The sequence below is a fragment of the Myotis lucifugus genome, unplaced genomic scaffold (genome assembly GCF_000147115.1).
Source record: "Myotis lucifugus unplaced genomic scaffold, Myoluc2.0 scaffold_197, whole genome shotgun sequence".
Lineage (NCBI taxonomy): Eukaryota > Metazoa > Chordata > Mammalia > Chiroptera > Vespertilionidae > Myotis > Myotis lucifugus.
Window position 1 is genome coordinate 2,179,612 of NW_005871245.1, and position 26,783 is coordinate 2,206,394.

Below are 26,783 nucleotides of genomic sequence, written 5' to 3' on the forward strand. Positions count from 1 at the left end.
CTGGATTTCTGCCAAGTTGGCAAACTGACCTGCTTGGGGCAGAAGCAGGGTCCTGGAGACCAGCTGGGTACAGAAGGATCCTACTTACCTACTCATACAGAATCTTTCAGCAGTGAGGCCAGAGCAGATCCACCAGGCCAGTTGATAGATGAACAAACTAGGTGTCTGTCCAGGACCTCTGCCCCCATCTCACCTACAGTCCACATAGCCCTTTTTATTGTCCTCATGGGCATCCATTGGAAAGTGACAACTAGACAAACTGTACTTATCTATCCAATTTCCTGTTGGACACACAGGATGGTCCCTTGGGGTTATCATCACTGGGCCCAGTATGTGATAAAACTGGCCCCTTAAGTTGTCTCATCCAGATCAAGGCCTCTCCAAGATTGAAAATGACCACAGGACACTGGAGCCCAGGGATATCACAGAACATGATTCAACAGTCCTTCCACCCTACCCTTCATTCTAGAGCACAATTTTCCAAACACAGCCTTGGGAACCACTACTGGCTTTCTCAAAAAAAAAAAAAGAAGGGGGTGGGGAGGGGCTAGCTGGTTTGGCTCAGTGCATCAGCCTACAGACTGAAGGGTTCCAGGTTCAATTCCAGTCAAGGGCACATGCCTAGCTAGGTTGTGAGCTCGAGCTCCAGTAGGGGGCGTGCAGGAGGCAGCTGATGAATGATTCTCTCTCATCATTGATGTTTCTCTCCCCCTTCCTCTCTGAAATCAATTTCTAAAAAAGAGGGGATTGTCATGTTTGGGAAACAAAGCTAGGTACTGCACAGCCTCTTGAAGTCTTCAACAAGCTATGCTGAAATGTCGAAAGGTTATACTGTGTTCCAGAAATTCAGGGGTCCCCTTCACCCACAGAGCAAAGTACTCTGGGCGAGTCAACCTAGACATTCCTGCTGGAACCATAACCTCTGTGGCTACTATACTCAGTGACCTCCATTCTCTGGCCAAAGTCGGGTAGGGTGAACTCCAGGGACTGGATTTGGGCAGAGGCGAGCACCTCTCCAGCCCTCGCACTGCCCTGGAAGGTGACTGCAAGTCCTGAAATCTGTAAGGTCTGGGTCAGAGGCACAGACAGGGCCCCACTGGACTTTGCTCTGCCCTCCAGGTCAGGTGTCTGTACCACACTTAGAGCAGACTTGAGCTGAGCCTGGCCGTGCCCCCAGCCTTTTGTGGTTCTCGGCCCCTGGGAAACAAGTGTGTAGTTTCAGAAACACCTGATCCAGGCTGGAGGACCCACTGCAATTGGAAGTTGTCTTAAAAATGAAAATGGAGTCAAGTCCCTGGTCTTAAACTCTGCTGAATCATGGGCCCCTATGAGAATCAGACATATGTTCTGGTCCTGTAGCCAGAAAAACTCACCTTTGCTCAGAATTATACACAAACTAAGTCTTGTTTTATTCCTCCCTTTAAGCAATGAGAAACAGCCCCAAAGAGGGGCAAGGACTTGCCCTAGGTCAGTGGTCGGCAAACTGCGGCTCGCGAGCCACATGCGGCTCTTTGGCCCCTTGAGCGTGGCTCTTCCACCAGCCATAGGAGGCCTGACCCCCAGTAAAGACTACAGCAAGCATGTCAAACTCAAAGGCTAACACGGACCAAATAAATGAGGCATGTGGTCCCCGGGCCGTGAGTTTGACATGCTTAGACTAGAGGGAAGAGAGAACACAGGTGAAATTGGGTAAACAGTTTTAATGTGTAACAGTGTGTCAATAAGTGAAGACAAGACCCCCAAAAGCCCCAGCCCTTCTCCCATGGTGCCTTGGAACATCTGTGCCTGGACCAGTCCCATGCCTGTCCCAGCTCTGAGGCCCTCAACTCCCAGGGAAGGGTGGAAAAGGAAGGTGGATGGCTGAAGGCTCAGCTCCAAGAGTTCAGGGAGACAAACAGGCTAGTTGAATTTGGCCTTTGAAAAATCCATCTCTGGATGCTGATCCATGAACCTGGGAAGGGAAATAGGAAGATAGTGAAACAGACTGTCCCTCTCCCCTAAAGTTAGTCCCTTACTCCTAGCCTCCCATGTGAGGTCTAATCTCTTTAGAACCCTGAGCAACCTGGAGCCAGGTCAGGCAGGGTCTCTGAGGCTCATTTGAGCCCGAGGCTGGAAGCTGAGGTGCCAATATTGGTACTTTTCACCTGTAGATGGCAATGACCACCTATGTCCACCACTATTACCTTCCTTCTTTCCTATCTTCAGGTGGCCTTGGCCTCAAAATTACCTCAGCAAGTGATTAGGGTTGGCAAGCTAAGGCTATAAAGCCATAAACTTGGCAGCTCATTCTGGAAGGGGCAGGGCAGCTCCTGTGTCCTACTCAGTGACCCACTTGCAGTTGTCATCCAGATCCAAGCCCCCCCAAACTCCCATCTTTAAAGTGCTCACTTTTTCAGAATTTCCTGTTTCTTCTGCTCATCTGAGGTGGGCAGCCCCATGGACTTCTGTCTCTGGTCATACATCATCTTTTCCACCATGCTGCGCGTCTCACTGTCCAGGTCTGAGAGCTGGGGGCAGGCAGCAGCAGGGATAGGTGAAGCTCTTGGGCCACCTGGGCCTCTCATCTCCCAGTTGAAGCTCCCCCAACCAACCAGGGCTCACCTTGGAGTTCTCGGGGTTGATCTTCTTGGTATTGATCTCAGGATCACTGGACACCAATCGGCTCCACCACTCCATCTTGTTGATCTGTGAGGAGACCCACCGGTCGCTCATTCTATAGCCTAGGAACCCCCCACCAACCCTCTCCCACCCACATCCTACACTTAGGCCCAAAGCAGGGCTATGCTGGGACCTGAGGTATAGAGGAGCAAGACCTCTCCCCTCCACAGCGGCTGGCGTGGCTGGGAAGACTGACCCGAATAGTCACAAATCAGAAGCAAAATAAAGCACAGAGGAAGATACCACCCAGGGTGAAGGGAGAGAAGTTACAGAGTGACACCTAGCTGGGACAGACAGTTTACCAGACTAAACATTCAGGGAAGGACATTCCAGTTGAAAGGAAGAGCAAGTGCAAGGGCATGGAGGGTGACTGAGAGGCAGCCATGGTCCGTCAGGTAGGCTGGGACAGGCCTTATGTGCCATGGGGAGCTCTCCTCGGATGTTTGGCACTTCACAGAGACCATCTTCATTTACTGGTGTTTGTGTCCCATATCGCTTTTTGAGGGAAGGGGAGAACATAGGTGGTCCTGAGGGTTGTTTTCTACGTTTTGTTCATTGTTCTCTCTCCAGTATATAGAACAGTGCCTGGCACATAGTAGGTGTTCAAGTGTTTGTTAAATTGCGTGTCGACCTATGAACCAGGAGGTCGTGGTTCGATTCCCAGTTAGAGCACATGCCCAGGTTGTGGGCTCATTCCCCAGTATGGAGCATGCAGGAGGCAGCCAAACAATGATTCTCTCTCATCATTCATGTTTCTCTCTCTCCCTCTCCCTTCCTCTCTGAAATCAACAAAAAAAAAATATTTTTTAAAAATGAGACAGCCCTAGCCAATTTGGCTCAGTGGATAGAGCATTGGTCTGCGGACCAAAGGGTCCCGGGTTCAGTTCGGGTCAAGGACAAGTACCTTGGTTGCAGGCTCCTCCCCGGCCCAGGCTCGTGCAAGAGGCAACCAATCGATGTTTCTCTCACATCGATGTTTCTCTCTGTTTTTCCCTCTCTCTTCTACTCTCCCTAAAAAAATCAATGGAAAAATATCAAGTGAGGATTAACAAAATAAATAAATTTTTAAAAAGGGGGCGGGGGGGACAGGACAGACATACTTTAAGTCAAAGGTCCTCAAACTTTTTAAACAGGGAGCCAGTTCACTGTCCCTCAGACATTCCACACATGCACACTGCGGGCCCGGGACGAGTCGGCTGCTAAGCAGGACAGGCAGCGGCGGCAATAACACCCGGTGGGCCGGATAAATGTTTTCGGCGGGCCGCATGTGGCCTGCGGGCCGTAGTTTGAGGACCCCTGCTTTAAGTATTATGGGATTAAATAAGAAATGTCCACCAGGTCTTTAGCATGGTCCCCGACTGAATGAGCAGAAACCCTTCCCTCTTTCTTCATTAAGGACAGGAGCCTGGGTCTCTTCGCACCTTCTCTAGATGCACCGTCACCACCTTGCCGTCCTCAATGAGCCAGGAACTCTCCTCCACCTTCACCTCATTGTAGAGCTCCCCATCAATGATCGCAGGCTGCCCCTTGAGCCCCACCCGGAGGTGCTTCCGCTGGATGTCCACCACTACATCCTTCCCCTTCAGCCGGAAGTTCACACGGAAGGGCACTGCCAGCTGCATGGGACAGAGACAGTCAGGAGGGGCCCCCGGCTGGCTCCCTCACCTCTGCCCTGGCCTTGTCACTCACATCCAGCTCCGACAGGGTCTGGGTCCAGCGATAATTGGACAGGTCTGCCCCATTGCCAAGGTTGGGCTTCAGTTTCCCTTTGTCCTTCTCGTCCTCCTCCTCGTCTTCCTCAGTCTCCTGCTCACAGTCGGAGTGCTCAGCTACTTACTTGACAGACTAGACTGAAACCCTCTGGGCCAGGCCCAGGACTGGCACTGGACATACAACCACAAAATGAAACAGACCTGTCCCTGCCTACCATGGCCCACTGGGAGCCATAGGTGAAACGTGCTTCTGATCTCTGAGAGGAGCTCAGACTGTTATAAGCATGTGATAAAGGACACAGCTGGGGGGCCGTGACAGTCAGAGATAAACCCATAGGACCCAGCTGGGGGTGTCAAACCAAAGGACTTGGAAAGAAAGCCAAGCACAGGAAAACAAAAGGTCAAAAAGTGACCATGAGCAGGATTGTCCTAAAATAAAACCAGGCACGCCCAGCTGGTATGGCTCTGTGGTCGCGCGTCGACCTATGAACCAGGAGGTCACAGTTCCATGCCTGATGAGGGCACATGCCCGGGTTGCAGGCTCCATCCCCAGTGGGGGCATGGCGTGCAGGAGGCAGCCGATCAATGATTCTCATCATTGATGTTTCTCTCTCTCTCTCTCTCTCTCTCTCTCTCTCCCCCTTCCTCTCTGAAATCAATAAAAACATTTAAAACAAATTAAAAAAATTAAATAAAACCAGGATGCCTAATGATCGACATCCTTTTTCTGTGTCTGTAGGATTAAGACCCCTAGTCTCACCTCAGAACCTCTGAAAAGCCAAATGAATGCCCCAAAAATCGTTTGCGAATCTGGACCTGAGTAAGTGGGAGAAGCTCTGAGGGGCTTGTTCTGCAGATGTGTCAGAGTGACCCACCACAAAGGCCCAGGCTGGACCCCCATACCCCAGGCCACCCGAATGGCACCTGCACAGGCACTGACTGCCCTCTCTTGCTTTGGGGCTTTCTTGCAAAGGCTTAAAGCCAGTGTGTTTGGGGTGTTTTAAACACAAACCCTTTGGTCCAATATCTCTGAGTGAGATCTTGAAGTATGGGGAGGGTCACAAAGCTGAGGGAAGGAGGGGAGGGGAGGGCATCATGGAGACAAAGTAAGGCTGTAGAGTCCCTGGAAGTTCCCAACCCCTGGCTAGTCCCAAGCATCCCCAGTCCATCTCACCTGCTTCTCTGGTGAGCCAAGGCTGCCATTCTTGAGCTGGGCCTCATGATTCTCTGCATCCTTTTTCTATGGCAAAGGGCAAATCAGTTGGCAAGAGGGTCCCCTCTTCCAGTGCCAATGGCTGAGGGCAGGGGAGGGAAGCCCACTCTTACCTGGTCAATCTCCAGCTGCAGCCTCTCTGCCTCCTCATCAGTCAGCTCCTTGATCTGAGGCCCAGAGTTCTCTGACTTGGCCTCCTTGGCCAGCCTAGCTGCCCGCTCCGCCTTCTCCCGCCGCTCAGTCTCCTGCCGACTTCTCTTTTCCCGCCGGGCCTTCTGTGCCAGCTGGTTGTGGTGGTTGAAGGTCTGTGTGATGAGCTGGGGACAGAAGTGAAAGCAATGAGCTATCAAGATAGGGATAGTATCCCAAAAGCACAGTCCCATCTCTATCTGCTGGGTGCCTAAGCACGGCACTGCACTTAGAACCTGTTTCCTCATCTAGAAAATGGGAAAATACATATCTGATAGTTATAACAACAATATCTGCAAATGCCTGGCTCAATAGACAGTGGCTACTTTAAGAAAACAAAACAGAGTTGGCCTGGCTGGTGTGGCTCAATTGGCTAAGCATTGTCCTGTGCACCAAAAGATCGCAGGTTCGATTCCTGATCAGGGCACATACCCAGGTTGTGGGTTCAATCACTGGTAGGGGTGCATATGGAAGGCAACCGATTGATGTTTCTCTCTCTCTCAAATCAATAAAAATGTATTTTTAAAAAAGAACATTCTAACAACTAAGAGTATGGACACTAAAGTTGGACAACCTGGGTTCTAATCCTGGCTTTGACACACACTAGCTATTGTATTTTTAGCAAATTATTTAACCTCTAAGAGCTTCAAAACCTTCATCAGTGAGGATGACTCCCACCTCACAGGGTTGTTGTGCAGACGAAATGATCAGTGCTCTGAAAGTCCTTCACTAGACAGTGAAGCTATTAGAACTCCAGACTCAACCCCTCTAAGAAGCCTTTCCTGAGCTCAGGCCCACTGACCCACTTGCTCTGACTGATCTCTCTTCCTCCTGCGTACCTGTCTCAGGACTGCAGCCCCAGCTGTGCAGCACTCAGCACGATGCCCAGGACTGCCACATTAGCAGAAGTCAGAGAGAGCTTTCTTTCTTTCTTTCTTTTTATACTTTTATTGACTTCAGAGAGAAAGGGAGAGGGAAACACCAATGATGAGAGAGAATCATTAATTGACTGCCTCTTGCACGCCCCCTACTGGGGATGGAGCCTGCAACCTGGCATGTGCCCTGTCTGGAATTGAACCTGGGACCCTTTAGTCCGAAGGCCGGTGCTCTATCCACTGAGCAAAACCAGCTAGGGCGAGAGAGCTTTCTTGAGGGAAAAGAAGCCTCTTCCTCTCCTCAGCCTGCAAGCTATCCATTTCAAATCCCTTCTCCCACTATTCCTTCCTAGGATGTTTCCAACCCATAGCCTGCTAGCTGGCCTCCCTGCTGCCCAAGAGCTACCCCAATACTACTGCCACCTGTCACTGCCTGTCAGTGTGGCCTTGGACAAGCGAACAACTTTGACATTTTCTAAGCCTGTTTCCTCACCTGTCATGAGGATCAAACATGACCGACATTTTCTAGAGCCTGGCACAGTCCTTGCCACATCACACAGCTTGCCTGGATGAGGCTAACCCAATGTCAGCTTTGAGGGCCTGGGAAAAGTACTTTCTCTGCAATAAAAATACAATGAGAGCGATGGCTCCACCTCACTGTTATACTAGTATGGTTTCCTCAACCTGCAGCATCAGTATCATCCAGAATTTGTTAGAAAAGCTAAATCTTAGCCCCCCTCCCCCCAAAAAATAATAATTTAAAAATAAATAAATCTTAGGCCCCACTCCAGACTTAATGAATCAGAAATTTTGGAGGTTGGCCCAGCAGCCTATATTTTTAACCAGCCTTCCTGGCTAATTCTCATATACACTGGAGAGTCACATCTAGATTTGAGTTCCTGGTCTACTTCTTTTACCTGTGTGACCCTGAGGAGCATCTTTCTCTGTGCTTCTATTTTAGTCTAAAATTGGTTTTTAGGCTCTGGCCAGGTAGCTCAGCTGGTTACAGCATCGTCCCGATATGCCAAGGTTGTGGGTTTGATCTCTGGTCAGCACACATATAGGAATCAACCAACAAATACATAAATAAGTGGAACAACAAATTCTCTCTCTCTCTCTCTCTCTCTCCCCCTTCCTCCCTCTCTAAAAATAAATAAATAAAAATTAAAAATAAATAAAAGTAGTCTTGCACAGCTGTTCTTTGCCTAGGGTGTCCTTGTTCCTACTCCCAGGTCACCTGGCAAACTCCTACTCATCCTCCAGGACCAGTTCAAATGTCTCCTGAGTTTCATCTCTTCATCTTCGGCAGGCCCAGAAACATACTCAACTCTATGTTGACCCACACACCTGGAGGCCTCACAGGCCACCCACCACATGATCAGTGGTCAATAAACCATCTTTCAAGAATCTCTGGGCCCGAGATGGAAGGATGAAGGGGTCTGCAAAAGCTGAGAGGACCTTGAAATACTCCAGGTCACCAAAGTCACCCATGAGCTCCTGACCGAAGGCTCTGCCAAATGCTCTGTGACTCCTCATTCATTTGATGCCAATTCCTCTGGCCACCCCCAAATTCCCAGCCCCATGCCATACTATAGTAGCTCTGTACTCTACAAAGTTAAAAGGGCACTGGACCCCCCAAACCAACTGGGTTAATAAAATGAGGTGTGCGAGAGAGAAATGAGCCACCTGAAGGCCATTTAATATAATTAGTCATGAGACAATTACACCAGCAGAGGCTGTTCCACCACAGGGCCTTGATCCCAAGTCCCTAATCGGGGAGACCTTGAACTCAAGCCATTTGCTAACCAGTAGCCAAGGGTAGGCGGGAACAGGGTCCTGCCCTCTCCCAGCCCCAGTGAATCATGTTACATCCCATCCGTCCTCTTCATTCCTAGCTGTGAGGTTAGGTGAGGGCAGAGCTGAACCACAGGGCAGAGTCAAGACCAATCACAGCAGCCTCTGAAGCTGCCTCCCGGTCTCCTCCCACCATCTTTACCAGTCCCAGCCCCAAGCAGAGACCCTAGGGGTGTGTAGCCTACAGAGGTGCCAACTGACAGGCTGTCACAGTGTGTGTGTGTGTGTGTGTGTGTGTGTGTGTGTGCGCGGGGGGGGGGGTGTGGGGGGGTCAGGAAGGGGGGTCAACACATCTGAAGATGACACTCTCCTATTCTAGAACTTCATATAAACGGAATCTTACAATATGTGTTTCTTTTGTATGCTCATCTTCCTTTAAAAGGCTAATAATATTCCATTATACATATATATGATGCTTTGTTTATCCATTCATCTATTAATGGATGGTTGGGTTGCTTCCACCTGGTGGCTATTATGAACAGTTCTGCTATAAACAAAACTTTCTCCAAAACCTTGCTTTCAATTCTTCTGGATATATTCCCAGAAGTGAGACTGCTGGATCATATAGTATAGTTCTATCTAATTTTTTGAGGAACTGACACACTGTTTTCCACAGCCGCACCATTTTACACTCCCACCTATAGTGCACAGGCTTCCATTTCTCCACATCCTCACCAACACTTGTTAGTTTGTGGTTTTTTTGACGTAAGACATCCAAATGGGTATGAGGTGGTGTCTTTTGGTTTTGATTTGCATTTCTCTGATAATTAGGAAAGTTGAGCATCTTTTATAAAAGTTTTTAAAGAGCTACAACAATTCACTTTTACCAGCAATGTCCAAAGAGCAGCCTTTTCCCACATCCTTACAAGCAATTTTTTAGGAAATTTTTGATAGGAAGAAAAGAGCATCTGTTTCTTTAACTTACATTTCCTTGACTACTGTGAATTTGAACATCTGTTCAAATGCTCTTTAGATTTGCTCTTCTTGTAACTGCCCATTTTTTGTTTATCCTTTTCTTGGCAATTTACAAGAGTTCCTGCATACTAAATCAGCTATTAAATTTTATCTGTCCTCTGCATTGCATTTTCCCAAATCTACTGTTTTTCAGTTGACTTTATATGTCAACATCTCTTTTGCCATACAAGTTTTCAATCTTTGAAGAGACAAACAGATACCTTTTCTTTCATAGCTTCTAGGTTTCTACTTGCAAGGCTTCCCCATACAAGATTATACATAGTTTCCCAGATTTCTTTACAAGACTCTGCTTGATCTGCACTTTATTATTACAGTTAAACAGATGGAAAATTTTGGTTTTTTACAAATAGCCACTTGTAGCAGTATGATCATCCTTTGCCTACAGAAATGAATTGCCCTATTAGACACATATTAAGCCCTCATATATGCTAGACTTTTCTAGGTTCTCTTTTCTGCTTCACTGGTATAGTTCTCTTTCTGTGCCCATACCATATTAATTTGATCATTATGGCTTTACTCAAATCTACAATCTCTTCTCCATAATTCCTAGCCCCCAAAGCTACAAAAACTAAAAGTGTTTCTGTACTTTTTGTAAGTTTGTGGCATGAAGGTATTTATAGTCTCTTATCTCCCACTTGGTATAAATATTGATAGACATTTCTCTGCAGAAATGTGAATGTGCCCTGGCTGGTGTGGCTCAGTTGGTTGAGTGTCATCCCATGCACCAAGAGGTCACAGGTTCAATTCCTGGTCAGGGCACATGCCCTGGTTTCAGGCTCAATTCCCAGAAGGGGGCATGCAGGAGGCAGCTAATTAATGTTACTCTCTCCCTCTCCCTTCCTCTCTCTCTAAAATCAATAAAAACTTTAAAAAAAAAAAAAAGAAATTTCAATGTGCTTGATTACAGGATGCTGCTCCTGACCACTGGATTGGGGTATTGTATGAAATGTAGAGTATACACTGTATTGCCTCCTAAAGTCCAAAGAATTCTAAATCCCCAAAGCATCTGGCCCCATACTTATTGAACAAATGAACGACTGCTGGTATTATAAGGTAGTTTGGCCCACAGAAAAAATGGGAGGTGCTAGTGCTAATACAAAAGAATATTTGAGATAGAACAGGTCCTATAGATCAGAGTCCACCTTTTCCCATTTTACAGATATGAAAATTTGACAAGACCAGAAAATTGGTGGGAAATCAACAAAACCACACAAGTAGGCCAAGAACCTGGGACTCCTAGCCCCAGGTCTGCAAGATACATTATAGTGCATTCTAGCTCCTGAGAGCCCTAAAGCTACAGAAAAGGGTTTGCAAAATGTCTTCTTCTTGTTACTATGTCTCTTCAGTTTAAGTGAAAACAAGTATGGTTATAAAAATCATAGTTCATTGAGGTGATACCATGATTTACCAATCTTCAAAAATGTAATTACAGTGTGGGCTCTCTCTGGAGCATGCCCACCTTTCCCCCTCTCCACCCCCCAGGTATGATCCTCTTACCTTTCTTTTTAAAAAATCCAACTGGAAAAAAAAAACAAAAAACCCTCACCTGAGAATATGTTTCTATTGGCTTTCTAGAGAGGAAGGGAAAGGGAGAGAGAAACATCAATTGGTTGCCTCCTGCACATGCCCCAACTGGGGATCAAACCTGCAACTAGGTATGTGCCCTGATCAAGAATTGAAACTGCGCCCTAGCCAGTCTAGCTCAGTAGATAGAGAGTCAACCTACGAACTGAAAGGTCCCAGGTTCGATTCCGGTCAAGTGCACATGCCCGGGTTGTGGGCTCGATCCCTAGTGGGGGACTTGCAGGAGGCAGCCGATCCATGATTCTCTCTCATCATTGTTGTTTCTATCTCTCTCTTCCTCCCTCTTCCTTCCTCTCTGAAATCAGTAAAAATATATTTTTTAAAGAAAGAAACTGCGACGTTCTGGTGCATGGGATGATGCTCCAATCTACTGAGCCACACCAGCCAGAGCTGCCTTTCTTTTCCCTCAACTATAAGGGCCCTTCTTTTGCCTCTGTAACTATTTCCTGAGCCCACGTAGCCTGGGTGGCTCACATCTTCCACAGCTCACTTCCTTTACCTCTGTGACTTTATAAACAAACTTTTGCTTGTAAAAAATAAATATAATTACAACCTAAGGAATCAGAAGGAAGTTCAAGGTCTTCGAACCTGTTACCACAAAAATACAATTACCAAATCCTTGAACTTTGTGTCACAATCACTAGGAAGACTGGGATTGGTTGGCTTTGAGTTTTCCTATATTTCTGTCTTCTAAGCTCAGTTTCTAACATTTGCCCACTCTCATCTCCCACCAAGGTAATTAGATAAAACCTACACAGTGGAAAAGGAATCAGGAGGCATGGTGTCAGGGGCAGAAGGCAGTTTTACAACTGCTTTGGCTCTCCCGCAACTCCGCTCAAGACTTTGGATACCAAAGTGCCAAACACCCCAGAGCCAATTTCCTCATTTGTCAAGTGAGGATAGTAACACCTACCCCTTTGGAACTGCTAAAGGATCATGAGAAATAGGGGAGATTAAGCATCTGGCAGGAAGAAGGGCTTCAATAAATGAAGCTTGCTTCCCTTCCCTGACTCTTTGCTCTTGGCATTTTACTTCTGCTCAAGTTGTTATTATGCTGAAGAAAGGTCAGGTGAACTTTTCTTCTGAATAAACAGAACTACCAAAGGAACAGCAGCGCCCAATACTCACCTTCTCTGCCATCCCCTCTTCTCCTCCAACGAAAAAGTCTGTTTTGCGTCGAAGGAAGCTGAAGAAAGTATTCACAAGCTGAAAGACAGAAGAAGACTGGAGCTATGGAGATGTCCAACTGGGAGCGCGGCAACTGCACAGAAATCAACTTCCTTAGTCTACGAGGGAACTTAGAGCTTGACTATTTCATCCCTGAGCCTCTCAACTGAGAAATCCTCCCAAACAGGCCTAACCTTAGTCACTTCTGCCAGAAAGCCCAACTTAACCTTACCTATATCACGTGAAAGGCAGATTCTCACTTCTCGTGTGTGTGTGTGTGCCTGTTTCACATTCCTATGGCCCTAGAGGCAGCCTAAGGATAGGGAGGACTCCTCCTGCATACAGGGCTTAAAAAGCCTGGAGACTTGACTTTGGGTGGTGAACACACAATACAATATACAGATGATGTATGATAGAACTGTACACTTGAAACCTATATAATTTTATTAACCAATGTCACCCCAATAATTTCAATAAGATGTAAAAATAAAAAATACAACTTAAAAAAAAGAAAAAATATCAAGAAGACAGACAATAAACAGGAATCAGACAAGGAAGCAAGGTAAATTCAGATGGGTATAAGTTTTAAGCAAGAAATAAAGTGGTCTTGCCCTAGCCAGTTTGGCTCAGAGGATAGAGTGTCGACCTGTGGACTGAAGGGTCTTGGGTTTGATTCCGGTCAAGGGCACATGTCCGGGTTGCAGGCTTGATCCCCAGTGTGGGGCGTGCAGAAGGCAGCCAATCAATGATTCTCTCTCATCATTGATGTTTCTCTCTCTCCCTCTCTCTCTTCCTGATATCAATAATTTTTTTTTTTTTAAAGAAAGAAACTGGTCTTGTTATAGAGCAGTAATCCTCAAGATGTGGTCCAGAGATCTCAGGACCCAGAGAGACATTAATTTGTCTTTTTCATCTCATTTCCTCACAAGTGTATATACTGTGGAGTTTTCCAGAGGCTACATGACATGTGACATTGCAAGACTGAATGAAGAAGCAGACATGAGAATCCAGCAAAATCTGTTTTCGATTAAACCAAACATTAGAGATTTAGCCCCCAAAAAGTAAAATAATGCTTCTCACTAAATTTGTTTTAGAAACAGTTGTTTTTCATAAAGAATATGTTATTAACATTAGCATGCAATGAGTTTACTAGTATTGGTGTTATTGTTTTTTTCCAATGAATTAATAAACAAGTTAAAAAAAAAAAAAAAAGCCTGGGGCTAGCTTTTCTCTCCCAAGAGTAAAAAGCCCAAGTGGCAACAGCTGAGTTATTAGGGCAGAGCCAGAAGGAGGGGAGCAAATGAAGCCACTTCAAAGAAGGTTAAGACCAACAAACTCTGGTTGGGGCACCAGTGTAGCAAGTGAATAAGAGCATGGGTTTGAGTAGCAGATTGGCATATATTAGGTCTGTGACCTTGGGGAAGTTTCTTAAGTCTGAAACAGAAATAGCAGCAGGACCTATTTCTAGGTACCTTGTAAGGATCAAATGAGATGGTGGAGGTGAGGGCCTTCACAGTGCCTGGCCTGGAGCAAGAGCCCTGCTGCTACAGTAACTCACAAATAGGCACCACAAACCATGGCTTATTCTGTCTACATCCCCAATGCCTGGCACCAAATCTGGCTGAGTACATGCTTAGTAAAACTTTTGCTGAGTGAAAAATCGAGTGGTGACCTAGGATAAGCACATACAAGCCCTTTTCTTTGCCCAAATGAATGATTCCAAATCTGATGCTACAACCTATTTTAATGGTTTCAACTCCTGCTTCTAGACACTAAATTCATTCAAAAATGAGTTCAGACCCGAATTCAGTTTTGTGTCAACAACTTAGTGGGGAGGAGGGAGAGAACCTTTTCACACTTGCAAATTGGTAACTCTTTCCCCACCTCAGAGGGCTTAGGAGTCTTTGGTCACCATAGGCACCTGGGTTAAAGATGGGAATGGAAAGCTGTGAAAAACTTGTCCCAGTGAGACAGAGAATCAGCAATGAACTGTAGAAAGCACATGGGCCTAAGGAGTCTGGTCCCTTTAGGTCAGGAATCTGTTGGATAATCTTGAGCAAGTTCTCTTGGTCTCTCTCTTTTTTTTAAATATATTTTATTGATTTTTTACAGAGAGCAATGGAGAGGGATAGAGAGTTAGAAACATTGATGAGAGAGAAGCATTGATCAGCTGCCTCCTGCATACTCCCTACTGGGTATGTGCCCGCAACCAAGGTACATGCCCTTGACCGGAATCGAACCTGGGACCCTTGAGTCCACAGGCCAATGCTCTATCCACTGAGCCAAACCGGTTAGGGCTCTTGGTCTCTTCACAGAACGAGAGTTCTGGACTGATCTTAATGGGCTTTTCTACCGCTAACTTTCCATGTTTCTGGTCCAAAATATCCAACTCCAGAAGCAATACTAGTTGGTCCATATTGTTCATACACTAAACAAAATAACTGTGTGCTATTTTGTGTGGTCACTAGGTATGAATTATGCTTCTGAAAAGCTCTAGTAAGCTCCATCAGGCCAAGGAGAGGTTTTTGCTCGGGTCTGAATCCCCAGGTCCCAATCCAATGAGTGTCTGACACACATCAATCATTCAACAAATTTCACTTCAAGACACCACTCTCCTACAAAGATTCAGAAAACAGGGATTCACAACTCTTTTTACGAACACAAAGAAACTGAGGCTTGGAGATGTGTAAGGGTCCCAAGTAGGAGTGGTGGAAATCAATTGTGAATCCAGGCCTTTAATTCCCCATTCAAGGCCTAAAAAAATAAACACGTGTTAACATCACCCGCCCCCCTAACCCTACCCCACACACACTCCTCGGCTCGCTCCAAGTCGGTAGCTGCAAATCTCAATGTCTGGAATGGTTCTTGGGGTGTTCTTTGCAGACAGCCATCAGAGAGGAAACGTGGCCCTAAGAATGTGTGAGACTTAGGGGAGGGGAATCGCCCGGCTCTGGGGGTTTTCCAGGGCCGCCGGAGTTGCTAAGATAGGAACTACTGAGCAGGGCCCGGGACTGATGCGAAGGGGACTACACATTAGGCGGGGAGACCAGACCGGAAGCTGGGGCGCGGGGAGAATGTGGGGAGGGGGGAGCCCTGAAGCCCGGAAGGCCCCAGCGTGAATCTCGGCCCCTGAAGACGGAGAAAGGCTGAGGGAGCCTGGCTAGGACCGCCGGGGTGGGCGGGCGCCGATAAAGCAGGCCCGGCCGATGCCGCGCGGGCCGTTACCTCCTGCACGCCGCCCTCGTGCTGCTGCGCCATGGCCAGCAACATGCCGTCGAACCGCTCTTCCTCCTGCTCTCCGCCCATCGTGCCGGCCGCTAGCCACGCTCCGAGATACGAGCTCCGCACTGGCGTCTAGCGTCCTCCCAGCTCCTACGTTTCGCGTCCGACCCAACGACTCCAGTCCTCCGCCTTCCGCAGCGGAGCCGGAAACACGCACGCGTCCCGCCGCTCCGGCCCGCCGGCTCGCCCTCTCTTCCCGCCTTCTTCTCGGCTAGCGACCATTGAGCGCGCGGCCAACAGCCCGCTTCGCCGACCATTGGCCAACTTGCTGAGCCAATCAACGAGAGCGTCCAGGAAGCGGAGGGCGGGACCGAGGGCCCGGGAGTTTGGAGTGAGTTGCTATGGTCACCAGACGCTTTGGAGCCTTCGAGAAATCCATGAGCTAAAAGGAGGTGAGGGGCGTGTTGGAAGTTAAAAAGGGACTACCTTTACTCGCCCGTCTTGAGAGTGACCTCCCAGTTTGTAGAATGGTTCAGCTGAAAGTGTCAGTCACCTCTTCCAGTCCTCCCTAGGAGAAGGGACCTGCCCGAAGAACCTACCTACCTCCGTCATTACAAACTCCATCATAGGCATACACAAGGTTCAGAAGCACTGGCCCCTGGCTTAAAAGGGCTCTGTGCTTAGTTTAATGCTCTTCTGTTGCAGTCCTGAAATTCTTAATACTTTTTAAACAAGAAACCTCACATTTTCATTTTGCACTAGGCCCTGCAAATTGAGTGTTGTATTCCACCTTCACTCCTGTCTTTCAGGGACTCTACCCTTATTATTATCCTTTCTTTAACTCCTGTCTCACAAATTTGTTTCTTCTGGATCATTCCCTTCAACTTACTAACATGCTTTAAGGTCACTTAACTTTTTACTATTATGTGACCCACTTTCTCTTTCTACCACCCCAATTCACAGAAAAACTTGAAAAGATTGCTATATTTGTTTCTCTACTTCCTTACTTTCCATCTCACCTTAGTTTAATCAGTCTTTTCTTAAAAGCCACTGAACAATGTTATAATGATCTCCATCCATGCCAAGTCAATGGACCACTATAATTTTTCTCAGCTGCATTTGACACAGCTGACCCCTTCCTCCTTCCTTAAGAAAACACTTTTTTAATTTTTTAAAATGTATTTTTATTTATTTCAGAGAGGAAGGGAGAGGGAAAGAGAGATAGAAACATCAATGATGAGAATCACCTATTGACTGCCTCCTGCACACCCCCTACTGGGGATTAAGCCTGAAACCCTGGCATGTGCTCTGACCAGGAATGTAACCTCCTGGTTCATAGGTTGATGCTCAACCACTGAACCACACCGGCTGGGCAACACTTTTTTCCTTAGGCTTCTGTTATGGACAGAATTATGTTGCCCCCAATTCATATGAAGCCCTAATGTGACTGTTTTTGGAGATAGGGCCCTTGAAAGAGGTAATTAAAGTTAAATGAGTTAATAAGTGTGGGGCCCTCATTCGATAAAACTAGTGTCCTTACAAAAGAGAAAGCGATCACAGAGGAAAGATCACATGAGGCAGTTGTCTGCAGGCAGAAGAGAGTGGACTCAGGAGAAAGCAAACACCTTGATCTTGGACTTCTAGCCTCTAGAACTGTGAGAAAATAAATTTCTGTTGTTTAAGTCACTCAGTCTGTGGTATTTTGTTATGGCAGCCCTAGCAAACTAATAGAGTCTGTGTCACCACACTTACCTGGCTTCCTTCCAGCTCACTAACACTCTTTCTCAGTGCCCTGTCTTAACCAGACTTGTAAATGTTGGAGGCTCTGTCCTTTGCTGTCTCCTCTTTTTCTCTCCATACTTTCTCCATTGGTGATCTCACGATATCTCTGGCCTAGACCTCTCCTGCGCTCCAGATTCATCTGACTACCTCCTGGACAACTCCATTTGAATAATTAACAGGTATCACAAAACTCACATGGCTCTGGCTGGTGTGGCTCAGTTGGTTGGAGTGTCGTCCCATGCATTGAAAGGTTGCCAATTCGATTCTCCGTCAGGGCACATACCCAGGTTTCGGGTTCAACCCCTAGTGGGGGTGCACAAGGGAGGCAACCTATATATGATGTTTCTCTCATATTTCCATGTTTCCCTCCCTCCCTACCCCTCTCTTTAAAATCAGTAAAACATATCCTCGGGTGAGGATTAAAAAAATATCACATGGCTTTGAGAAGATGAAAAAGTTCCAGTGATCGATGGTGGTGATGGTTGAACAATGTGAATGTTCTTAATGCCAATGAACTGTACACTCAAAAAATGGTTAAAATAGTAATATAATGGTATGTATATTTTGCTGCAATAAAAATATAACTTTATGAAACAATTTGTAATTTTAACTCTGACTAGATATTTGATTTTATTCAAGAATTTTTTTAAATTAACATGGCCAACATCTTTACACCCATACACACAAATTAATTCCTCCCAGAGTCTTTCCTAATGCCCTCTTCAAGCACACATTGGCCAAAGCCCAAATGTCCACTCATCCACTTACTTGCACAAGCCAAAAATCTAGTCTCATGTAATCCATTAGTAAGTCCTGTCAGCTCTTCTAAAATATCATCTGATTCCACCCCCTCTCACCTGGCTGTCTAAATCATCATCATCTCTTGCTTAAATAATACTCCTACAGCTGCCTAACTGGTCTTACCTCCTTTCTTATCCCTTTATAGTCCATCCATTCCTCCCCCATCCCGCCCCCGCCCACCCCCCAGCAGTCAGAGCAATCTTTTTAAAGGATAAGCCAGATCTGTCGCTTCCTTGCTTAAAATTAGCCCTTCATGGATTGCCATTGCATTCAGGATAAATTCCAAAGTACTGACCATGGCTTCCAAGGAGTAACATCATTAGGGCCTTGTCCCCCTCTCGATTCCCTGTCAAGGCATATGCCCGGGTTGCGGGCTCGATCCCCAGTCGGGGGTGTGCAGGAGGCAGTTGATCAATGATTCTGTCTCATCATTGATGTTTCTATCTCTCTTTCCCTCTCCCTTCCTCTCTGAAATCAAGAAAAATATATTTTTATAAAAGAAAGGCACTATTAGAGGCAGACTTTCTGTAAAGCTAGTGAAACTCGAACTTTAGGGCCTTGCACTTGCCTGGGCCCATTCAAGGCACTAGGAGAGGCCCCAGCACTGTCTTCTTAAGAGTCATGTGTATGTTTTTCTTTTTTCTTTTTAAATATATTTTTACTGATTTCAGAGAGGAAGGGAGAGAAAGATAGAAATATCAATGACAAGAGAGAATCATCGATTAGCTGCGTCCTGCATGCCACACACTAGGAATCAAACCGTGACCTCCTGGTTCATAGGTCGACGTTCAACCACTGAACCATACCAGCCAGGCTATGTTTTTCTTTTTAATTTGAAAAAATAAAATTGTAAAACTACAATTGGTTCAGACCACTGTGTCTTCCCACTCTAATCCTGCTTCCCAATATGAATGATTCTCAAGACACCTGGAAGTATGTGGGTAGTAGAGGAGCAACAAGGATATGTGTGGAACAAAAGCAAAGCTGTGAAAAATCCTATCAATTATCACATTTCATATTGAGATCAACTAAAAAAAAATCTCTCCTATAAGGAATATGCAGCATATACAATATAAATGCAGCATGCTCTGTTTTTTTTTTCTTTTTTTGTAGGAATTACACAAAGTAGAATTTATCAAAATTCCTGCTACAAACCTATAAGCAGTATTACAAGTGGCATATTCATCTATGTGTGAAGTGGCATGTTTATGAATCCTGACTGTTAAGAATGAAATATTTTTATCAAGCATGCAAGAGAAAAGAGAGATTCATCTATTCTCACTGGAGAAATTTATTTTTAAAAATCATTGACAGTTTGCCCTAACCAGTTTGGCTCAGTGGATGGAGCGTCGGCCTTCGGACTCAAGGGTCCCAGGTTCTATTCCGGTCAAGGGCATGTACCTTGGTTGTGGGCACATACCCAGTGGGGAGTGTGCAGGAGGCAACTGATCGATGTTTCTGACTCTCTCTATCCCTCTCCCTTCCTCTCTGTAAAAAATCAATAAAATATATTTTAAAAATTAAGATAAAATTGACATAAAGCTAATCATTAAAAAAAAAATCATTGACAGTTTTTACCTCCTCCTCTTCCTTTCTCATCCTGAAAATTTTAGTCCTAAAACTATTAGGTAGGGCAGAATAGGGTAGAGGTATGTGCCAGAGGGGGAGGGAGCCACAGCGGCCCCAAGTGGAAGTCAGAGCCCCAGCAGGGTGAGGAGGGCGTCCACGAGGAGTGGTGACCTGGCATGGGGTGACAGAGACTCAGCAGGGTGAAGAAGGGGACCCTGAGTGGGAGGGGGCAGCCTGACCCAAGATATCAGAGCCCAAGTGGGGTGAGGTATTTCTCATGGGATGGGGTGGGGCAGAGATGAGAGATTGGTTACAAAGAGGGGCTTGATCCAACAAGTTAATAAATTAAAAATAATGGAGGCCGGATTTCTCAGTGTCAGAGAAGGGAGATGTAAATACAGAAAAGTGAAAACTGGAATAAATCCCATTATGATGAATTAGCATTGCAGATAATAGTCTGACCTCATGTGTTTTTTTATTTTTTATTATTATTTTTTTATTTTTCTGGTTAATCCTCACCCGAGGATATTTTTCCATTGATTTCTAGGGAGAGTGGAAGAGAAAGGGAAAGACAGAGAGAAACATCAATGTGAGAGAGAAACACATCAATTGGTTGCCTCTTGCATATGAGGAGCCTGCAACCAAAGTATGTGCCCTTGATCAGAATCGAACCCGGGACCCTTTGGGTTCGATTTTGTAGGAATTATACAAAGTAGAATTTATCATAATTCCTGCTACAAACCTATAAGCAGTATTACAAGTGGTCCGCAACCGACCTCTATCCACTGAACCAACCCGACTAGGGCTCATGTTTTTTATTATATACATATAGGTATAGAACTAAATAGAAATGTGTGTGTGTGTGTGTGTGTGTGTGTGTGTGTGCGCGCGCGAGCACATGCACCTACATTCCTTAGCTCTGGGAGGGTCTGGGAGCAGTGACACCATAATAGCAATGAGCAGATCTTGGTTTCTAAATATGACTCTAGTGCCCAGATCATGGTTTTTAAATACTATTCTCCACTAAAAGATTAAATTAGAGCTTCTTGGAATAGTGGTTGACTTCAGGGGCTGGAAAAACGACATCTTGTTATACCAGAAAATAAAGGGTGTTCAGAGAATGATGGGGAATGTCAAAAGGATATAGACTCCAGCTTGAATGGGACTCCCATTGGCCAAATCTGTGACAACCTGGCATCAAAATAAATAAGGATAATAACAGATTACAAGCCACTGAATAAAATAGGAGACCATGAGTTCATACCTAAATACATGCACGCATATGTCCATCTACCTGGGCCAGGGTCTACACAGGAGCATTGGGTCCCCCCTGGGGACAACCTGGACAAATCATTGCAGCCAGCTTCTGCCCAGGCTACAGCTGATCTCTGCTTGGGCTGGAGCAGGTCGGCTCAGCAAAAGCATGTCTTCGAGGAGTCCAGCGATGTCAACATCTCCAATGATAGGGCGAAAGAAGAGGTCCCCAAGCAAGCTGGGTGGAATGGGCTTGAGGGTGGAGGCCATGAGGAGGACACAGGCCAAACGGCCTTGGCCTGCTGGACACCAGGGCTCCAGGACCTCACATAGTGCTCGATGAGCCTCCTGCTGCAGATGTCAGATGTGGGAGGAGGCATGGAGGCCTGGCATGTCTGTAGGCAGAGGGTAAAGAGGGGTGATGAGCTCTTCACTCCCTGCCACCACAGGGTGAGACTGGCCCCAGACCTGAGGCCACAGCTCAGCCTTTGAGGCCCATTACTACCTCCTCTATTTACTTAATTATCATTTTATTCATCCATCCATTTATGGAGAGGCAGTATAGAGTAATGGTGAAGAGCCAGGCTGCCTGTGGCTAGTGGCAGAACAACATTTCTGCCTAGATCATAGGTGGGCAACATCTTCAGACAAGGCAGTATCAAGGTGGGGGCCCAGGTAGCCACCAACTCTGAGGAACTCAGGCCACACAGCTCTGGCTGCACAATTGGGCCAATGGGTCCAGAAGATCAAGCAAGGACTTTGAAATCAGAGAGATCTGGGCTCTCCCTCTTCTTAGTGGCATGACCTTGGGCAATTCACTTCACCTCTTTGAGTCTCAAAAAGTAAAAATCTTACTCATAGGGACGCCCTGAATATTCGAGTAGAAAGTTCCTGGCACATAGTAAGTATTCAATAAACAGTAGCCATATTTTATTATCATTCTGCAAGGGCTTCTCAGCAAATACAGCCTCTCAGGAGCTCTAGGAATCCAGACTGGGGAAAGAGAGTTCTTAAGGATCTCATTTCTGCAGAGCCCCCAGAACTGGAGTCAGAGGAAGGGGCCTCCTAAACTGCACAGCGGGCAAAGTCCTCCCAGCCCCCCAGGATCCTGGCTCCCTTCCCTGAAGCCTGTTCCTTACCAAAAAACAGGAGCTGAGCCCCAAGGTTAGGCAAACAAGCTAGTGATAAGGCACTTCCAGGTTGGGCCTTGTATTCAAGGCTTGTCTAGCTCGGGAGCTGACATCACAGCTTAGCAAGGGTCCTGCAGGCACCAGCAGGGACACCTGCCATGGCCACCTGCTGAATGTGCACCTGAGGCCTTGGTACCCTGGTACAGCTTGGGTTAATGACCCTGTTTATCCACTTGAGTCATCCGATAAGGGACAGCGAACGGGCGGCCCCGTGCCCTGCACCATCCACTTCATTGACTAAAGTGATATCAGGGCCACGTGGAGCTTCCAAGTCCCCTCCCCCAGCACTTCCCCACCAGTCCTGCCAGGGTCAGTGTGTGGTTGTTTTTTTTTTTTTTCAATGAACATGACTTTCTAGAGTCAAGGTTGTTGAACCATTCCCCCCTCCTACCGGTGGGGATATAAATAGCACCCACAGCACAGATCAGAGGGCGGGAGAGCTGGGAGGAAGGAGGAACAGATTCTCAACCATGAACTCCAGCCAGCCGGGGACCTGTCCATGCCAGCATGCTGCAGGGCGCCCAGCCATTCTGTATGCACTTTTGAGCCCCAGCCTCGGGGCCAGGCCTGCTGTGCCCCCAGCCCGTAGGCATTGCCTCTGCAAGCAGCACCGACCTGTCCAGCTGTGTGCTCCTCATCGCACCTGCCGGGAGGCCTTGGACGTTCTGGCCAAGACAGTGGTCTTCCTCAGGAACCTGCCATCCTTCTGCCAGCTGCCCTCCCAGGATCAGCAGCAGCTGTTGCGGGACTGCTGGAGCTCCCTCTTCCTGATTGGGTTGGCCCAAGACACTGTGACCTTCGAGGTGGTAGAGGCCCCGGTTCCCAGCATACTCAAGAAGATCTTGCTGGAGGAGCCCAGCAGCAGTGCAGGCAGTGGCCAGCAGCCGGATCTGCCTCGGCCCTCACTGGCTGCGGTGCAGTGGCTTCAGTGCTGCCTGGAGTCCTTCTGGAGCCTGGAGCTGAGCCCTAAGGAGTATGCCTACCTGAAAGGGACCATCCTCTTCAACCCTGGTGAGCTCCCGGACACTCCAGGATGAGGGCCAAGGCTGGAGGGGGGCAGGGCCCAGCCAGGGAAGGCACCTTCTAAGGGTTTGACATTCGTTACCTCTTTGTGTCCTTATTACAGCAGTCATCTCATGAAAGAGGCTCAGAGAGGCTAAGTGACTTGCTGAAGGTCACAGCCAGGTAGGGGCAGAAATCAGGTCTGTTCACACCAGAGACTGGCCCTTGCCATTCTGCCCCCCAAAATTTGCCCTGACCCACAAGGAGGGTAGGAGTAGGAGAGGGGCAGGGGGCAGATTCAGCTGTGCTTCAATCACAGGTAATCTGTGGGTTCAGAAAGATCATATAGAGTAGAGGAATGAAAGTGAGTGGATGTGGGGGAGGAGAGGTAGGAGCCTTTATAAAATTCGGCTAGGAGAGCAATGGATAGAGGTAGTGTTCTTTGTAATCTGGAGAGCATCTAGATGATAAGTTCTCACCAAGCACCACGAGGCCCTTAAGAAATGTGTAAATTATAGTAATTAATTATAATAATAGTAGGGAAATGCTCATACTACACTTACCATATGTTAGACTCAATTCTATGGTTTTACATATACAGCTCATAACAAGCCTAAGAGACAGGTATTTATATCCATTTCATTTTATTTTATTTTTTAAATATATTTTTTATTGATTTCAGAGAAGAAAGGAGAAGGAGAGAGAGATAGAAACATCAATGATGAGAGAGAATCATTGATCGGCTGCCTCCTGCACGCCCCCTTACAGGGGATCGAGCCGTCAAGGGCATGTACCTTGGTTGCGGGCATATCCCCAGTAGGAGGTGTGCAGGAGGCAGCTGATCGATGTTACTGAGCCAAAACGGCTAGGCTGTACCCATTTTACAGATGAGGAAACCAAGTTACAGAGATGACATAATTTGCCCAAGGTCACACAGCTAATAAATGATAGCCTGGGATTCAAACTCAGGCAGCCTGGCTCTTCACCATTACTCTATACTGCCTCTCCATAAATGGATGGATGAATAAAATGATAAGTAAATAGAGGAGGTAGTAATGGGCCTCAAAGGCTGAGCTGTGGCCTCAGGTCTGGGGCCAGTCTCACTGTGGTGGCAGGGAGTGAAGAGCTCATCACCCCTCTTTACCCTCTGCCTACAGACATGCCAGGCCTCCATGCCTCCTCCCACATCTGGCATCTGCAGCAGGAGGCTCATCGAGCACTATGTGAGGTCCTGGAGCCCTGGTGTCCAGCAGGCCAAGGCCGTTTGGCCCGTGTCCTCCTCATGGCCTCCACCCTCAAGTCCATTCCACCCAGCTTGCTTGGGGACCTCTTCTTTCGCCCTATCATTGGAGATGTTGACATCGCTGGACTCCTCGAAGACATGCTTTTGCTGAGCCGACCTGCTCCAGCCCAAGCAGAGATCAGCTGTAGCCTGGGCAGAAGCTGGCTGCAATGATTTGGCCAGGTTGTCCCCAGGGGGGACCCAATGCTCCCAGAGGAGGCAAGCCTGTATAGACCCTGGCCCAGCGAGATGGACTGTATGAATCCTCACTCAGCCACACCCCATCTTGGCCTTCTTTGGTTTGGACATAGTGCTCCAGCTGTCTGGCTGGCCCTTGGTAGTCCCCAGATGCTCTGGACCAAGACTCCTATCCTCTCTTGGAATGGCAATGGAAGCTTAATTGCCCATTGGGCAGACATCCTACTGACTTTGTACAAAACTGACTTAAGTTATTGGTTTTTGTAATAAAAGGTTTTACATCCATGGAGCTGACACTGTGGAAGGGACCTTTGTGCATGTGGAAGGGACCTTTTCATCTCAGCCCCCAGCTCCCAGCCCCTATCAGAGGGAGCCCAAGAGGAAGGAACCACGAGGGATGCAGGAGCCAGGCCTCAGAGAACTGGGATATTAATTTCAGAGTAGATGATTTCATTTCTGGGGATATTTATTTTGCATGGGTCTGAATCCAGAGGATAGGGTCAGTTCAGGACCCCATCACCTTCTTGTCTTTATCTTTGGGGGGAAGGGGTTTCTCTTTGTCCACAAACCCCTCACTGATCCCTCCCCTCCCTCAGCTCCTGCCCCCTACAGGCTCCCTCTCACCTCAGCAAGTGTCAGATCATAGCCAATAAAGAAAACTGAAACAGACAAGGTCACTGGAATTTCTGTAGTTTGGCATCATTCACTTCCCCCATGCCTGCAGGCAACAGAAGAGGATGGTCCTTTGTTCTCCCAATGGGAGGGGTCAAGGACACTCAGGGCTGGCCTGGCAGCTGCTCAAAGGTCAAGGCAAGCAGAGATTTAGCTGCCACATTAGCTGTTAAAGTCTGAAACACTTCCATGACAGCTGGTTCACAGACACTGCCCAAGCTCTCCCAGCTCCCTTGCCCTGCCCCTGTATCCCTCCCAGTCCTTCTCCTGGAATCCATTCCCATTGTCCAGCAACTAGAGAGACAATGGTTGGCATAGCATGGCCTCCAGAGAGACAATGGTTGGCATAGCATGGCATAGCATATGCTCCATAGCATGGGAGCATTGGGTCACCCCTGGGGACAACCTGGCCAAATCATTGCAGCCAGCTTCTGCCCAGGCTACAGCTGATCTCTGCTGACCTCCATTCAGGGCACGGCTTGTATCTGGACTGGTCAATCTCTATTCCTCACTGGTTGCTAAATATTTTGAATAGCATCCAGGACAGGGTGACTGACCTGCAGGGTGGACAGGAGGGAATGATAACAACACACATGCTTATAGGACCCCCTTTCAGACCTCCTCCTTTCTCTGGCAATAAGGCCTGTCTCAAACAGGTCCCACCCCCTTCACCAACACAGTTTGAATTCTTCTCACGGGGGACAAGTTAATTATTGCCCAATGAGAGGTCATTCACTCAGGGACAACAGTCTAGGAGCCGAGCGGCTGAATTGGCCCTGTATGCATTATGGACAGCCAGTGGCAACAGCAAGGCCCCCCTGTCCCTTACCCTATCACCCACTCACCACTCAGAAACCCAGAATGAGACAGAAACACACAGTTCAGATCCCACACACAACTCAGACACACACGAAGACACATACAACTCAGATCTATAGCTCTCTCTCTCACACACACACATACACTAAGATGTACAACTCAGACACACCTACACAGATCCATAAAATAGACCCTCCATCTACCCATACACAGCATGGAAATACAGACACACTTACTCAGTGACATACAACAGACCCAACCAAACACATTCACACCACAGAGAAATGCACCCAGGCCAGATGATCACACATACACCCCTGTACCCAAGGGTGGGACACACAACATAGAGACACCCTCACACCAGGACGTGTTCTCCATCTTTTTTGTGTCACAGTAAAAGGAAAAGTGACCCCCAAAATAGGCAGACCTGCATCTGCACATCTACCAGGTCTGCTCAGAGGCTGCAAATCCAGGCCAAACTGCTCTGCCTGGCATTTGGGGCCTCCACTAACCAATCACCCCCTTTCCCTATGGTGACCCCAATATCCACTCTCCTCTCAACCAGATCATGCCCTGTTCAACAGCTCCTCCTAGCCCTGACTGGTTTGGCTCAGTGGATAGAGCGTCAGCCTACGGACTCAAGGGTCCCAGGTTCGATTCCGGTCAAGGGCATGTACCCTGGTTGCGGGCACATCCCCAGTAGGAGGTGTGCAGGAGGCAGCTGATCGATGTTTCTCTCTCATTGATGTTTCTAACTTTCTATCC

General features: G+C 47.3%; 2 protein-coding genes across 2 annotated transcripts; one reads left to right on the plus strand and one right to left on the minus strand.

Moving 5' to 3' along the window:
• Positions 1-1,685: 1,685 nt before the first annotated feature.
• On the minus strand, positions 1,686-15,672 carry NUDC (nuclear distribution C, dynein complex regulator). The gene is made up of 9 exons (XM_006097297.3): positions 15,453-15,672; positions 12,189-12,266; positions 5,697-5,900; positions 5,545-5,610; positions 4,348-4,464; positions 4,080-4,274; positions 2,602-2,685; positions 2,389-2,507; positions 1,686-1,951 (listed from the first exon to the last, which is right to left on the minus strand). The coding sequence occupies exons 1-9, from the start codon at positions 15,531-15,533 to the stop codon at positions 1,900-1,902; spliced, it is 996 nt and encodes a 331-aa protein (XP_006097359.1). The 5' UTR covers positions 15,534-15,672; the 3' UTR covers positions 1,686-1,899.
• A 6,843-nt stretch (positions 15,673-22,515) lies between these two features.
• NR0B2 (nuclear receptor subfamily 0 group B member 2) lies at positions 22,516-24,518 on the plus strand. The gene is made up of 2 exons (XM_006097298.3): positions 22,516-23,056; positions 24,205-24,518. The coding sequence occupies exons 1-2, from the start codon at positions 22,516-22,518 to the stop codon at positions 24,501-24,503; spliced, it is 840 nt and encodes a 279-aa protein (XP_006097360.1). The 3' UTR covers positions 24,504-24,518.
• Positions 24,519-26,783: the final 2,265 nt, after the last annotated feature.